Raw genomic sequence first — 14,872 nt, forward strand, 5'->3', positions numbered from 1 at the left:
CTGGTTTTTGTCAATATCCTGATTACAATTGGTTTGTTTTAGCTTTCACAGTCGGCAGTGAGTGCAGATGGCCGAGTCTCGACCCCAGCATCAGTCAGTAGTACTGACACAAATTCTCAGCAGACTGCACCTGACGCACCAATGTCTAATGTAAAGATGGAGGGAAAGCAAGAAGTGGAAGAAACTGAGCCAGAAACTGTGGAGCTAAAACAAGAAATTAAACAAGAGGTGCGAAATTACATTTATTTTTTAATTAATGGAGTCACTTCTGATTTTATGATATATAAAGACTTGCATTTTCCAAGTTTTTGCTTTTAAAAAAAAAGTTTTTGCCCTCGGGCACCAACCATAACAATTGGCCTCGTGCTTATAGGCCTCTGTTGCCATTCTCAGTTCATTGAGGTGCAAAGGAATACTTTTATACCTGGGCCCTTCTTTGCTCCTTGGGGCTACCTGGCTTCCAGTCGATGCTTTACCATGGCAAATTCATCATCTGCTCTCGTACTACACCAGTTTTTTAATATTAGGTATGTATTTGCAAAGTGATTTCCATTGAAGACAAAATGAAATACAAGATGCAATTAGCAGATTATCTAATGCAAAACATTAATGCTGTGTATTGTATAGTTCACATCAAAACACAAGATTACCTTTGTATTTGATGAGGCAAAATGTATTTTTCTATTTACTTAATCCCAGAGTAAACTGATTATAAAGTTAATGAATTGAGTATGGCAAGGCTTGAATTGTCAGATGATCTTTTGTGATGCTCCATCCCATATCAGTATGGTCTGAGGGCATTCTGTTTCTTCCATGAGAAGAGGGCTCAACCAGTCTCTCCATCAACAATACCTGTTCTCCCATTGAACAACTTCTTCAACTCCGCTCACGTTCTCCAGATCAAAAGTGTGCTATGGATACTTGCAAGGGTCCATGATATGCCTGCATTTTTGTGGGATATGTGGAACAGTCTTTGTTTCAATCCTAGGGATACGAGATTGCAAATACTGAAACCTTGAGCAAAACACAAACTGCTGGAGGAATTCAGCAGGTCAGGTAGCATCTACGGTGGGTCCCGGCCCCATGCGATGCCTGTCCATTTCCCACCATAGATGCTGCTGGACTGCGGGGTTCCTCCAGCAGTTGGTCTGATCAATCTCTGACTCTTCACCTCCTTTCATCAATGTCTCGTCTGCATCTCAGATGGGGGAGAAGAGGGGGGTTGAGGAGGGAAGGGTGGGTGCTACACCAATGCAGGAGAGCTTTGGGCCCATCGGGTCCACCTTGTTCTAGTATATCTCATTAAAAGCCGCCTGATTCAGCAGCTATCTTGACTATTTTTTGTCCCTCCCTGCCTCCTGTAAGAACTGTATTCCATTCCCTCAGTTCCTCCGAATGAAACCTTCCAAACATGTGCCAAGGAAGTGTCTTTTTTTTCTCTTTCTGAATCACCGATTCTTGCATTGTTAACAAATGTTAACCATGTGTTATCCATTTCTTGAGCCTCCTCTCCTCCGGGTCAGAACAATGATAGAGTTCCCATCGTCCTCGCCTTCCACCTCACCCGCCTCTGCATTCAACAAATCATTATCTGCATTTTCCATCACTTCTTTAAAGAGATTTCATTGCCAAACACATTTTCCCCCTCTACCCCTTTCAGCATTTATCAGGATCCATTCACTTCATGCCTCCCTAGTTCACTCTTCTGTTCCCACCAACGCCTGTCTTTTTATGGCACTCTCCCACGCAATTGCAGGCAATGTAACATTTGTCCTTTCACCTCATTTATTTTTTTACCCTTTATTGACCCAAACAGTTTTTCCAGGTCAAGAGGCGATTCACTGGCACGCCTTTCAAACTAGAATACTGCATTGTGTAACACCGTGGTCTCCTCAACATTGGAGAAACCAAACGCAGATTGGGTGATCGCGGCAGCCCTGAGCTTTCCATTGCCTGTGATTTCAATTCCTCACACTGGTCCTCCTCTGACCTCTGCCCTACTGCACTGCCCAAGGCAGACGTGAGGAACAGCACCTAATTTTCCATTTAGGCAGTTGCAGCCTTCTGAGTTCTACAGTTTCAACGTAACTTGATTTTCCAATCTGTATCAGTCATCCATCTGTTAGATTAGCTGGGCTTTTTTTCACTTTAATATCTCTGGGAGTTGAGGATATGTTCAGCCTGACTTGTTCGACATCCTCCTGCTCTGAATTTTGCAACTTCCACATTCTTTTGTCTATGTTCGCGCTCTCAATCTGTTCCATTCACTCATTGACCAGATAAGCTTTTCTTTTTAAGCTGTTCATAAAAGGTTATCTGGTCAATGCCTACAGTCACCCTGGTTTTACCCCATCAGAGAGGACATCTTCCCCTCCCTCGCTGCAGTTTCTTTTGTCTACTTTCTGTTTCTGGTATAAATGGTGTCAATAGAAGGAGGCTGGTTTGTGTGATGGCCTGGGCTGCGTCCACAATTCGCAGCAATTTCTTGTGAAGCTGTTCCCAAACCAAGCATTTTAACACTAGTAAATACGCTTCCTACAAATTGCACAGGGAACATTAACAGAAATGACCTTTGATTACTTAGTCACAAAACGCTCACTATATTTCACTATATTTTGGGTTACTAGTTCTCAAGTTATAAATCTACTCTCAGATTGTTTTCCCCAATATTGAAAGAACTGGAGAAGAGATTCTTACCTTTCTGTGTTTTAAAAAAAGCCTTTGATTTTGAACATGTAGGTGAAGGAAGAACCTGCAGTAGAACAGGAGCCAATGGAGGCTGATGAAAAGAAACCAGAGGTGAAAGGTGAAGTAAAAGAGGAAGAAGATACTACAAGTTCGGGAACGCAATCATCTCCTGCGAGCGGACAGTCACGTAAGAAAAGTACGCACAATAACTTTTTTCCGTGTGATGATGAGGGGAGAAGTTGCAAATAAAACTGACCTTTCTGCTAAAATAAGATTTAAATGGGAATTTTACAGTACACTAGACCAAGTGGGCCCATTCCTTGTAGAGGGGGGGACAGGGAAGGGGAGAGGGTGTGACTGAGGAGCCCTGGACCCAAAGCCCCTCCTGTATTGGTGTAGCACCCTCAACCCCCACTCAATTCCCCTTCTCCTCCCCCCACAGACCCACTCCATCCCCCTACACACCCCCACTTGCACCTCCCCTGGCCCCACCCCCAAACCCTGCCTCCACCCCCTTCCCCCCCACCCCTATTCCCCCCTGCCCTCACCCCACCTCCCCCTCGCACCCCACTCTCCCTGCCCGCACCCCACTCTCTCCCCCACCCCAATCTTCCCTCCTCCCCACCCCCACTCTTGCCACCTCCCCACCCCCCCTCCTACCCAGCTCTAACCCCCACCCACTGCTCCCCCACTCTCTTCTCACTTCCCCCCCACCCCCTTTCTCCTCTCCCCTCTTCCCCACCCCCACTGTCCCCCTTCCCTCCCCATCCCCACCTTTCCCTCCTCTCCACCCAGCCTGCCCTCTTCCCCAGCCCCATTCTCTCCTGCCCCCACTCTCACTCACCCCCTCACTCCCAATCTCTCCTTCCCCCACCCCCTCCTTCCCCACTCTCTCCTCTCCCCTCCGACCCCCAGCCTCCCCTCCACCCACTCGGCCCCCACGACAACTCCCCTCCGCGTACCCGTTGGCGGCGAAAGCCACTTGCCACTATCCGTGCGTGGAGGGAGGAGAAGGGAGCTCCAGAGTGAGGTGGCGGCGGCTGTGGTTTGGCCGAGCTGGGAGTACTTGAGGGTGGTGGCGGCCCGGGGACTTCTGGAGGCGGACATCGCGGTGAGACCCGGCAGAGGTGGGAGGCGGATAGCGCGGCAGGGGCTGGGGCTACACGAGGCCGGTGGCGCACACAAGATAGCGGAGCGTGAGGAAGAGGAGAGAGGCCGCCATCTTTCTGAAGTCGCGACGGGGCCGTCGGTGGCAGCCACCATCGGTGACAGCGGCCGCTGAAGGAGGAGGAGGAGAAGAAGCTCCCTGCTGCGGCTTGTGTGTGGTAATGGGTGGCGCGCTGGGCCCAGGCGATAGCGGGGACACGAGGACGCCGTGTGTTGAAGGGACAGAAGGGAAGGATGAATGGACCATCAGTCCGACCATCTCCCCCCCTCGGATGTGGGAGAGTGGGGGGAGAGAGGAGAGAAGCGAGCGGAGGGAGGGGAGAGAAGCGAGCGGAGGGAGGGGAGAGAAGCGAGCGGAGGGAGGGGAGAGAGTAGAGGGGACCCCCTGAATGCGGGCTGACGGCTCCGCTAACGGCGTCCATCTTGTTTTTGCGAGTGAGGAGAGTGGCCAAGCGTGCCCAATGATGACGTGATACGCACAGCACTTTGAAAAAATTTGTTCCGAAATGAAAGTTTTAAACTTTAAAATGTCTCTAACTTTTAAAATATAGGATCAATTTAAATAAAACTTGTTATAAACTGTCGCCAGGACAGTGATGATTAAGGTGGCGCAAACATTGTGGCGCTATGGTTTACCGTTTTGACTGCAGGTCTACATGTCACCCCCAGCCCCACTCTTACTCTCCCCCACGCCCCCTTTCCCCGCCACCCCCCTTTCCCCACCACCCCCCTTTCCCCCACTCTCTCTTCCTCCCACCACCAACCTCCCCTCCCCTAACCCCCGCTGTCCCAGTCCCACTCTCCCTCCCACCACCACTGCTCCTCCGACCCTTCCCCTCCTCCCCACTTTTACTCTCCCCCCCCTTTCCCCATCAGCCCCCCCCGCCTCCCCCACTGTCTCCTCCCCCCACCCTCACCCCCCTCCTACCCCCATCCTCCCCACACGCCCACTCCGATCCGCGGACCCGTTAGCGCCGAAAGGCACTTGCGGAGCGTGCAGGGAGGAGGTGGGAGTTCTGGAGTGCAGCCGTTACTGTGGCCTGGCCGAGCCCGGACTACTGGAGACGGATAGGGCGGCGGCGCGCTGGGCCTGGGCGATAGCGGGTAGAGCATCTCGCTCCTGCTCGGAGTGTCCCCCGGGTGTGGGAGAGTGAGGGGAGAGAGGAGAGAAGGGAGAGAGGAGAGGGGAGCCCCTGATTGCGGGTGGGAGGCTCCGCTAACGGCGTCTATCTTGTTTGTGCGAGTGAAGAGAGTCCGTGCGTGCCCTATGGTGACGTCATACGCAATGCAGCCCTTGGAAAAAGGTCTTTAGAAAGGAGATTTTTGAACTTTAAAACCTCTAACTGAAAAAATATAAGACCGATTTAAATGAAACCTGTTATAAAGAGTGTCCGCCAGAGTGTTGATGAAGGTGGTGCAAAAAATGTGGCGCTATTACCGTTTTGGCTGTAGGTCCGCATTTTCAGAGATGTATATATATACATACAAATATATTTATATATATATATATATATATATACACAAGATCTGAGTTTTCGTATGTGTATATATATCTATCTTATTAAAAGTCAGATCTTGTGAATAAATGTATGAATATATATATATATATATATGTGATTTCGCTGATTACGGCAAAACGGTAAACCGTAATGCCACGATGTTTGCGCCGCCTTAATCACCAGGCGGACAGCTGCTGGAAAATGGTTTCTTAATTTAATTCGGTCGCATATTTCTTAAGTTACAGAGGTTTTAAAGCGCTGCCCCCCCCTGATTTATTGAAGGTTTTTAGGGGGGCGCTGTGGTGCGGCTGTGCTCAGTACGCATGCGCGGCATCTCCTCACTTGTATATATATTTCACTGATTCGGCTGATTACGGCAAAACGGTCAACCGTAGCGCCACAATTTTTGCACCGCCTAATCACACCGCTGGACGCTTGCCGAAAATGATTTTTTAATTTAATTCGGTCGTTTATGTTTTAAGTTACAGAGGTTTAAAAGTCAATACTTTTTTTCTCTCAGTTATTTCGGCTGATTTCGGCAAAAACGGTGAACCGTAGCGTCACGGTTTTTGCACCGCCTTAATCACCACGCTGAACGCTGCTGGAAAATGATTTTTTTTTTATTTGATTAGGTCGCGTAATTTTTAAGTTACAGAGGTTTTAGTATTAAAAAAAACCCAGCCGTTTTTTCAATTGCCTTCAGCGTGTGACGTCAAAAAGCTCGCGCAACCCCCCTCCTACTGATTTATTGAAGGCTTTCAGCGTGGCGCTTCTGTGCGTATGGGCTCACCTCTCCTCTCTCCCCTTCTCTCCTCTCTCCCACACCCGGGAGACCATCTCCCCGCTATCCCCCCCCCCCCCCCCCCCCGGACCTTTTCTCTGATGCGCTCCCCACCCCCACCCCCCTGGACCTTTCACTGATGCGCTCCCCCGCCCCCCACGGACCTTTCACTAATGCGCAACCCCCCCCCCCCCCCCACCGGAACTTTCACTGATGCGCTCCCGCCCCCCCCCGCCGGGACCTGTTGGTGCTGGGGGCAAGAGAGAATAGGGGAAAGGGGGGGGGTGGGGGATAGTAAGAGTGTGTCTGGGGGAGAGAGAATGGTGGCGGGGTCTGAGAATGGGGACTGGGGAGGGGGACAACAGGGGTCCTCCGGAGGGGGCTTGGTGGTGGGGGAAATAGGGGTACTGGGAAAAGGGGAGGTCGTGCGGAAAGGGGGGGTGTGGGGAGAATAAGATTGGGGTTGGGGGAGGAGAGAATTGGGCGTGTGGGAATGGGCCCAACGTCGCTCCACCCCCCCCCCCCAGACCTGTTGGTGCTGGGGGCAAAAGAGAGTAGGAGAAAGGGGTGTGCTGGGGAAAGGGGGGGTGGGGGATAGTAAGAGTGTGTCTGGGGGAGAGAGAATGGTGGCGGGGTCTGAGAATGGGGACTGGGGAGGGGGACAACAGGGGTTGTCCGGAGGGGGCTTGGTGGTGGGGGAAATAGGGGTACTGGGAAAGGGGGAGGTCGTGGGGAAAGGGGGTGTGGGGAGAGTAAGATTGGGGTTGGGGGAGGAGAGAATGGGGGGTGTGGGAATGGGCCCAACGGGCCCTCTTCGCTAGTATAAGTAGTATAATTAAGATAAATCCTATTTATTAATTTGAAAATTGCAGTTTTGGAAATCTAATGTGGTTGAAAGTGTGAATGCTGAATGGCACTAAGTTGAGGTAAAAGGTTCTGACTATCTCTACGCTATCGACACCTCTGATAATTTTATTTAACTGGTCACCCCTCTGCCTCTTTCACTCCCAAGGAAAACGAGCCCAGCTACCTAAAGTCCTCTCATGCACAGAACATCCTGGTGAATCTCCTCTGCACTCTCACTGGTGCAATCACGTCCTTGCATTAGTGTGGTGACCAGAACTGCACGCAATAATCCCAAGTGTGGCCTAGCCAGTATCTCGGAAACTTCTAACCCTCATGTTTTGTGCCGATCGATGAAGTCAAGCATGCCATATACCTTCATTACTACCCTAGCTCTGTTGCCACTTTCGGGTAATTTGGACTTGAACCCCAAGGTCCTGCCATTTACCAGAGTGTGGACCTATGCAATATATGCCCTACCCCTATTTGACTACCCAAAAGCATTGCCTCACCCTTGTTGAGGTTAAATTTCATCTGCCAGTGTATTGCCCAATTTTCAATTATGAGGTAGTCTTAGACAACCTTCCTTGCTATCCACGATATTTCCATTTTTTAATGTCGGGCATGTGCTTACTCATCAGTTTAAGGGTTTATAATGGTCTATTTCTAGTGTTACGAGCAACTAACAGATTGTGCGAGCAAAGGCTTATGACTATTTTTATGACTTTTAAGTCAATGTCTCTGCTTCAGCTTCTGTGAATTCACTTTTTTTCCTTCTCTTTAGTTTTCAAGCCAGAAGAACTGCGGCAGGCACTAATGCCGACACTGGAAGCACTTTACCGTCAGGACCCTGAGTCCCTTCCCTTCCGTCAACCTGTGGATCCTCAACTCCTGGGTATTCCTGTAAGTAGTTTGAAAGGCTGTTTAGAACATCATGCATGCTGTTTTTCAGTGACTACTCTCAAAGATTGCAGCGACAGTTAATTTCCCAGTTCAGCTGAAACAGCTGGGAAAATAGAAATACAATGCATTTTGCCTCCAGAGCAAGTTCTGTGATGTGTTTATTTTTAGTACAAAACATGTTCTTGTATAGTGCAATTTTTCTTTTTAGCTGCTTTTTTTGTATCATGGTGGCAATAAAAAGAAACGGCAAATATAATAAATACCATAAATGTATTGGTCCCCTTGTTGCTTGCCAAAATTTGTTGTACGTTAACCTGTTTAAGTCAAATTCCAATTTTTAATGTCATACCTTTTTGATGAATTGATTTCTGAGGGCAGAAACTGTTACACTAGCCTTTGATATGGATGAAAAATTATTTTGTAATGAACGAATAAGTTAAATTCCGTTTTTATTCCACACTTTGGGGAAGAGTTTCCTTGAGCAATATCTCATGGAACTAATCAAGGAACAGGAAATTAGAATCTAATCAGTAACTTTCGAGGAAATAGAATTGTAATGAGTTTCTTGCATTGAGTTTGAGAATAGCTAACTTTGAAACTAGCCTCTTAAACTTAACTACTGCCATTACATAGATAGAGTATTAAAGAAAGGCAACCGTTTGTAGAAATTCTTTAATTCTCAAAAAAAGTACATTTAATTAAGTAAAACTTCCATAAAATCCTTTTATCGCCAAGTTAAGGAAAGCGTTAGTTGAAAGAAATAATATTTGGGAGGGTCGGATGCCTTCAATTTTCATTCAGAAATAATGGAGAAAAGTGAGAGTCAGAGTTGAAATGGGGAAAGGTGAAATAAAGTGTTGGCAAAATTAATGTGATTAAAAGCCAATATATCCTCTGCAACTGAATGCCTGCTTTCAGGGAGTTAAGGATTAGGACCCCAAAATCCCCCTGTACAACTGTGCCATTAGGGGTCTTGCCATTAACTGTATGCTTTCCCTTTGCATTTGACCTCCCAAAGTGCAATACCTCGCATTTGCCCAGATTTAACTCCCTTTCTCCACCCATAACTATATCTGATTTATATTGCACTGTATCCTTTGACAGCCTTCTTCACTGTCCGGAACTTCACCAATTCTTGTGTCATCTGCAATGTTTTTTACCAACCCATCTACATTTTCGTCCAAGTCATTGATGTACATCAAAAACAAGAGGTGCTGCACTTGTCCCTGCGGAACACCACTGGTCACAGACCTCCAGCCAGGACAACACCCTTCCACCACTACCCTCCGTCTTGCACAAGTAAGCCAGTTTAGAATCCAAACGACCAACTCACCATGGATCCTATACATCTTAATCTTTTGGATCGAGCGACCACCAGGGACCGTGTCAAATGCCATACTGAAGCATCTTCATGAGTTGCTTCTGTTACCGCCTCAAAAACAATCAATTAAGTTTGTCAGACATGCTTACAATGTCCTGCACTGAGCAAAGCCACACTAATCTTCCCTAATTATATTGTTCTCTTCAAAATACGAGTAAATCCTCTCCCTAAGAACCTTCTCCATTAGCTTCCCTGTCACTTGTTTGAAGCTCACCAGCTGTAATTTCCTTTCTGATCATCCCTATATACCATAAATAAATAAATTTTGCTTGATGTTAGTTTGGCGAAATCCACTCAATTATGTCACTAGATTGGCATGAGATGGTCCTCCTCTGATGATAAATTTGAATAGGTAGACCTACAGTTACTAGTGTTTGGGAGAATGAAGCATAATCTCCCGAAACCTGTAAGATTCTGAGAGAATAACAGAGTGGAGGTTGAAAACGTGATTCCTCCAAAAGGAAAATTTACAACAATGCCTGAACTGAGGTTTTTTTCACATCGGAGTTTGAGAAACCTTTCCACCTGAGGAGATATTAACCAATGCGTATATTCAAAGGTGGAACTGAGATTTTTGCAGTGGTGGGAGGTTTGAGGATCATGTGAGAACGGGGACTTATGCTGCAAGATGAACAAAGATTTCTTTTGGAAGGTTGGCCTACGTTGTTTAATGGCCTGCTCCTGCCTCCTACCTTCAAAGTATTGGGATTTTGCATCCTTTCATATAAAATATAATGGTGTTTTCCCATCTTTCCTGAGTGCAAAACATTGATTCTGGCATTATTAGTGCTTTTGTACTTGTGGATTAATTTTGCAGTAAACATTATTATGCACATGCTATCATTTCCTTTTACAAACTTTTCTCTGCACATGTACACTAAGTCCACATTATTCACAAAGGATCGGGTCGCTTAATTTCGTGCAGATGAAAACTGATCATTCTAAGACCAATGACATTGACATCTCCAGTAATATAACAATTGCATGCAGGTCTCAGCTTGTCAAGATGAGCTGAAACATATAGGTGCGCTGGACTTTTTCCAGTCTGCACTCCAGACCCTGGCTCCAGCTGCACGCCCAGGTCACATTCAGGACCCCAGCTCTGGCCCACCTGACAAGTGCTGGCAGGCATTTCTGCTGGTTTTGTGCCTCAGAATAAATTTGAAGCAGGGGCCTGGGATAGTCCTTGCAATTACTCAGATGAGAAGATTCATGGATAATGAAAATATAGTGTAAACTGTAGGCTAGACAATGGGGATTAAAGATTGAAATGCAAGGCAGGTCAATAAGTATTTGAATGAGGGAAATCAGCAATTATGTCGTCAAGTTGCTGTCTTTGGTGAATGACAATGGTGTGGAACTAAAGTAATGTGTCCATTAATTTCTGTTCTCTTTCAAATATCTATTTCAAGTGTGCATTTTTCCCCATTTACAATACAAGTAAATCCCTTATGTACTTTTACATTGGAAAATGACTTGTATAAGTTGTAGAGAAAATCTTAGGCAATGATGATGTGTATCCAAACCTGTGGGGATGCTTCTGGCACCTTTTTATAGAAAAGTCAATCTTTTTTTCTCTTCTCTTGAAGGACTACTTTGACATAGTGAAGACACCAATGGACTTGTCTACAATCAAGCGCAAACTGGACACTGGCCAGTATCAGGAGCCATGGCAGTATGTAGATGACATTTGGTTGATGTTCAACAATGCCTGGCTGTATAATCGCAAGACGTCGCGTGTGTATAAGTACTGTACAAAATTGGCAGAGGTCTTTGAGCTGGAGATCGACCCTGTCATGCAAAATCTTGGATATTGCTGTGGTAGAAAGGTCAGTCTCTAAATATTTTGTGTTCTGTTTTACTGTTTTGTCTGAGAGGCTTTCACTCAGTTGTTCTTCCTCCTGCAAATAACAATCATATATGTTTTTGAATTTGACAGAATATCAACAGGTTATTCATCTGCTTGTGGTAGGGGCAGGAAGATGAGAGAGGCTAAGGATCAGGAGGGGCAGAATATGAAAACATTGTTCTTATCTAAAGTTTACATATTTGATTTTCCAGCAGATTTTTTGAACATGAAAAGGTAGAAGGGTTTGCATGAATCCTTTTCTTTTGCTAACGGAGAACACGGACAAATTTTAACCTCTGAATTAGATCAGCTTAGTATAGGCCTGGGATCAAAACTTTCAAGATGGTTTGGCTTAGCTGTACTTGGAGGACAGTTGAGTTCCTGGAACTACTTTTGATGGACCTTGAAATCCAGCTGCTTATGTACAATGCTGATGAATGGTCACTTGTCATCAAATAGAAACAGAAAATAGTGCAGGAGTAGGCCATTCGGCCATTCGACCCAGCACCGCCATTCAATATGATCATGGCTGATCATCCAAAATCAGTACCCCGATCCCGCTTTCTCCCCATATCCCTTGATCCCGTTAGCCCTAAGAGCTATATCTAACTCTCTCCTGAAAACATCCAGTGAATTGGCCTCCACTGCCTTCTGTGGCAGAGAATTCCACAGATTTACAACTTTCAGGGTGAAAAAGTTTTTCCTAAATGGCCAACCCCTAATTGTTAAACTGTGACCCCTGGTTTTGGACTCCCCCAACATCGCTAACAATTTTCCTGCATCTGGCCTGTCCGATCCCTTAAGAATTTTATGTTTCTATAAAACCCCCTCTCATCCTTCTAAATTCCAGTGAATATAAGTCCAGTCGATTCTTTCTTTCATCATATGTCAGTCCTGCCATCCTGGGAATTAACCTGGTGAACCTATGCTACACTCCCTCAATAGCAAGAGTGTCCTTCCTCAAATTAGGAGACAAAAACTGCACACAATACTCTAGGTGTGGTCTCACCAGTACCACTGCAGTAGGACCTCCTTGCTCCTCTACTCAAATCCTCTCGCTATGAAGGCCAACATGCCATTTGCTTTCTTCAATGCCAGCCCAAAAAGATGATTTATTTGTAAATGGATCTCTGAAACAGGCTGCTTTGGATGGTCTTCGATATTACTTAAGAAACAAAGACACTGGCTATTTGAATAAAAAGAAGGAAAAAATCTGGAAACATGCAGCAGGTCAGGCAAAACTTGGTTGGAAGAGAGAGAAGCCTTGTTTAGTCAATGATTTCATCAGAACTGGGAAAAGCTGGAAACCAAACGGTTTAATTTGCAGAGAATAAAGGTGGAGAGAACAGGGGAATGTCTATCACAGGATGGAGACCAGTGATGCAAATGGTTGTGTTGGTGGCTGAGAGTAAGGTGAAGGCTGGTTAATTGCAGGTGATGTCTGGAGGAGATGTACATTACAAGATGGTATATGAGCCATGAGAAAAATGTACAATGTGTGGACACTGCAATTGTTTAAAATCTAAAGCAAAATAGAATGCTAGAAATACTCTGATCAGTCAGCATCAGAAAAGAGAGAAGGAAGGAGTTGATGTTACAGTTTTAACAACGTTATATCAACATTCTCTTTTATTGTGAATTTCCAACAATTCTCTTATGTTGTATTTCAATTTTGGCAGTTTTATCTCAGCGGTTCTCATTCACACCCATTTACATTTTCTCTTTCTGATTGAAAAGCCTTCACCTTCCAACATCTTCACCACTTGTCTTCAATCACTGCATCTCCACCCTATCACAGACAGCCCCTTTATTCTTCCTTCCCTAGCACCTTCTCCATAACTTGAAACATATTTGATTACTAATTTTTCCTCATTCTAATGAAAGGTATTGAAATAGAATGACACTGTTCATTCCGCAGAGCCTGCTTGACCCGAGTATTTGTGACATGCCCCAGGTCTCAATTCCTTATCCAGTTCCCCATTGCCCTGTATTTTCTGATCTTTAAAATATATTTTAAAAACCTCGACAGCCAATTATCTAGCCTTCACAATACACTAGAGTAGAGAATTCTGAAGATTCAACTCGTCAGTTTTAAATGAGTACCCCTTATCTTGTATGTATAAAGAAACAGCAGATGCTGGTATATATTGAAGCTAGATGCAAAGTGCTGGAGTAACACAGCGGGTCAGGCAGCATCTCTGGAGAAAAAAAATTGGGTGATATTTTGAGTCTGGCCCCTTCTACAGACTGAAGAAGGGTCCCGACCAGAAGCGTCACCCATCCTTTTTCTCCAGAGATGCTGCCGGACCCTCTGAGTTACTCCAGCACTTTGTTTCTATCCCTGTATCTTGTAACTATGTCTTCTCAGAGATTCTACCACCTAGAAACATCTCAACATCTACCCTTTAGAATTTTGTCTGTTTCAATAAGATCACAATCTGTTCTCTAAAGTGCAAATAATACAAATGCAGCTTCAGCTGCTTGTTATAGGACAACCCCCCCGCACCGTGAGTCTTGTTTGGACTGCCTTCAACACGGACATCTTTTCTTAAATGATAGGACCAGAACTCTGCACAATACACGAGGACTGGGCTCGCCAATGTCTTGCTCAAGTGTAAAAATACATCCCTGTTTGTAACCTTTAATTCTGTTATTACACTGTATTTTTCACAACCGTTGCTTCCTGGAGTGGCGAGTGCAGTATCTCAAGTGCACAGTTATAATCAAAATGCAGCCAATTTGTACACAGCGTGGTTCCACAAATGGAGTATGATAATGATCAAATTGCCTGCATGGCAAAGTTAATTGAGGAATTTATGTTAGACTACATCAAATTAACTTCCCAGATCTAATTCTTCTGTCTACAGATGAAGAGTCACTTTAAACCTTCATCTAAAATAGTTAGCAGTTAGATACTCAAGTGTTTAATTCTTAGAGAGCAAGTGTGGTTGGTGGGTGACTACTTTTTTATCAGTTTTCTCTTTTTTAGTTTTTAATCCTTGAAATTATTGTTTCCTAACTATGCACTGGTTAACGGAAGCAGAACGGGACTGCCCATCGATCAAGAGTCAAAATGGATCCAAGAAACATTTAAAAGAAGGGGAGCATCATCCCACCAACCTGTTCCATATTAAATTGTGCCGTAGTTATTCATTGCTGCCATGATGTTTCCTTGTCATAACTCTACTTCCTTTAATTGCTGTGGATAAAATTTGATATGTCTTGAAAGCTTCAATAGATGAGAATCTACATGGAAGCTACATTTGAATAGAAGGTTGTGCTTCTTGAATTTTCTGCTAAATGGCTCTGCTTGATTTGAATAACATATCCCCTTTTATTCTTAAATATCTCCCCATTAAAAGAAATAATTTCATTTCTTCTGGATTATCAAAGACTTTAGCATTTGAAATCCGTAATCAAATAGTCTCTTTGATATTCTTTACTTTAGAATACCATCCAAGTAAATCTAATAAATTAACCAAATGTCTTGAATTAGTTGTCACAACCCCCCCCCCCCCCATCCCAAAGCTCGCAAAGCCTGCTTATTGTTAAGAATATTTCGTTGAAAACTGTAAACTATTATCTATACTTGAGATTTTAATTTCCCTGTAAAGGCTTTGACTGTGCCTTTCAAAACACTATCTTTCAGCAAATGTGATTGAGATGAGCATGCATAGTCCAAATCCAGTTGAACTTGTGTTCTTAAACAATGATTTGACTATTGCCATTTTCTGTCCACTTTCAGTTTCTATGTTGCCCTT

The 14,872-nt window shown here is 44.9% G+C and overlaps 1 protein-coding gene across 2 annotated transcripts in view; it reads left to right on the top strand.

Annotated features, from left to right (window-relative positions):
* The window catches only part of ep300a (EP300 lysine acetyltransferase a), a 92,027-nt gene that overhangs the window by 49,203 nt on the left and 27,952 nt on the right, over nucleotides 1–14,872 (top strand). For both annotated transcript variants that reach the window (XM_078430689.1, XM_078430691.1), the window contains 4 exons: nucleotides 43–228; nucleotides 2,740–2,884; nucleotides 7,763–7,881; nucleotides 10,852–11,091. In XM_078430689.1, the coding sequence (XP_078286815.1) occupies nucleotides 43–228; nucleotides 2,740–2,884; nucleotides 7,763–7,881; nucleotides 10,852–11,091 (690 nt within the window). The remainder of the gene's footprint in view (nucleotides 1–42; nucleotides 229–2,739; nucleotides 2,885–7,762; nucleotides 7,882–10,851; nucleotides 11,092–14,872) is intronic.

The sequence above is a fragment of the Rhinoraja longicauda genome, chromosome 40 (genome assembly GCF_053455715.1).
Source record: "Rhinoraja longicauda isolate Sanriku21f chromosome 40, sRhiLon1.1, whole genome shotgun sequence".
NCBI classification, from domain to species: domain Eukaryota; kingdom Metazoa; phylum Chordata; class Chondrichthyes; order Rajiformes; family Arhynchobatidae; genus Rhinoraja; species Rhinoraja longicauda.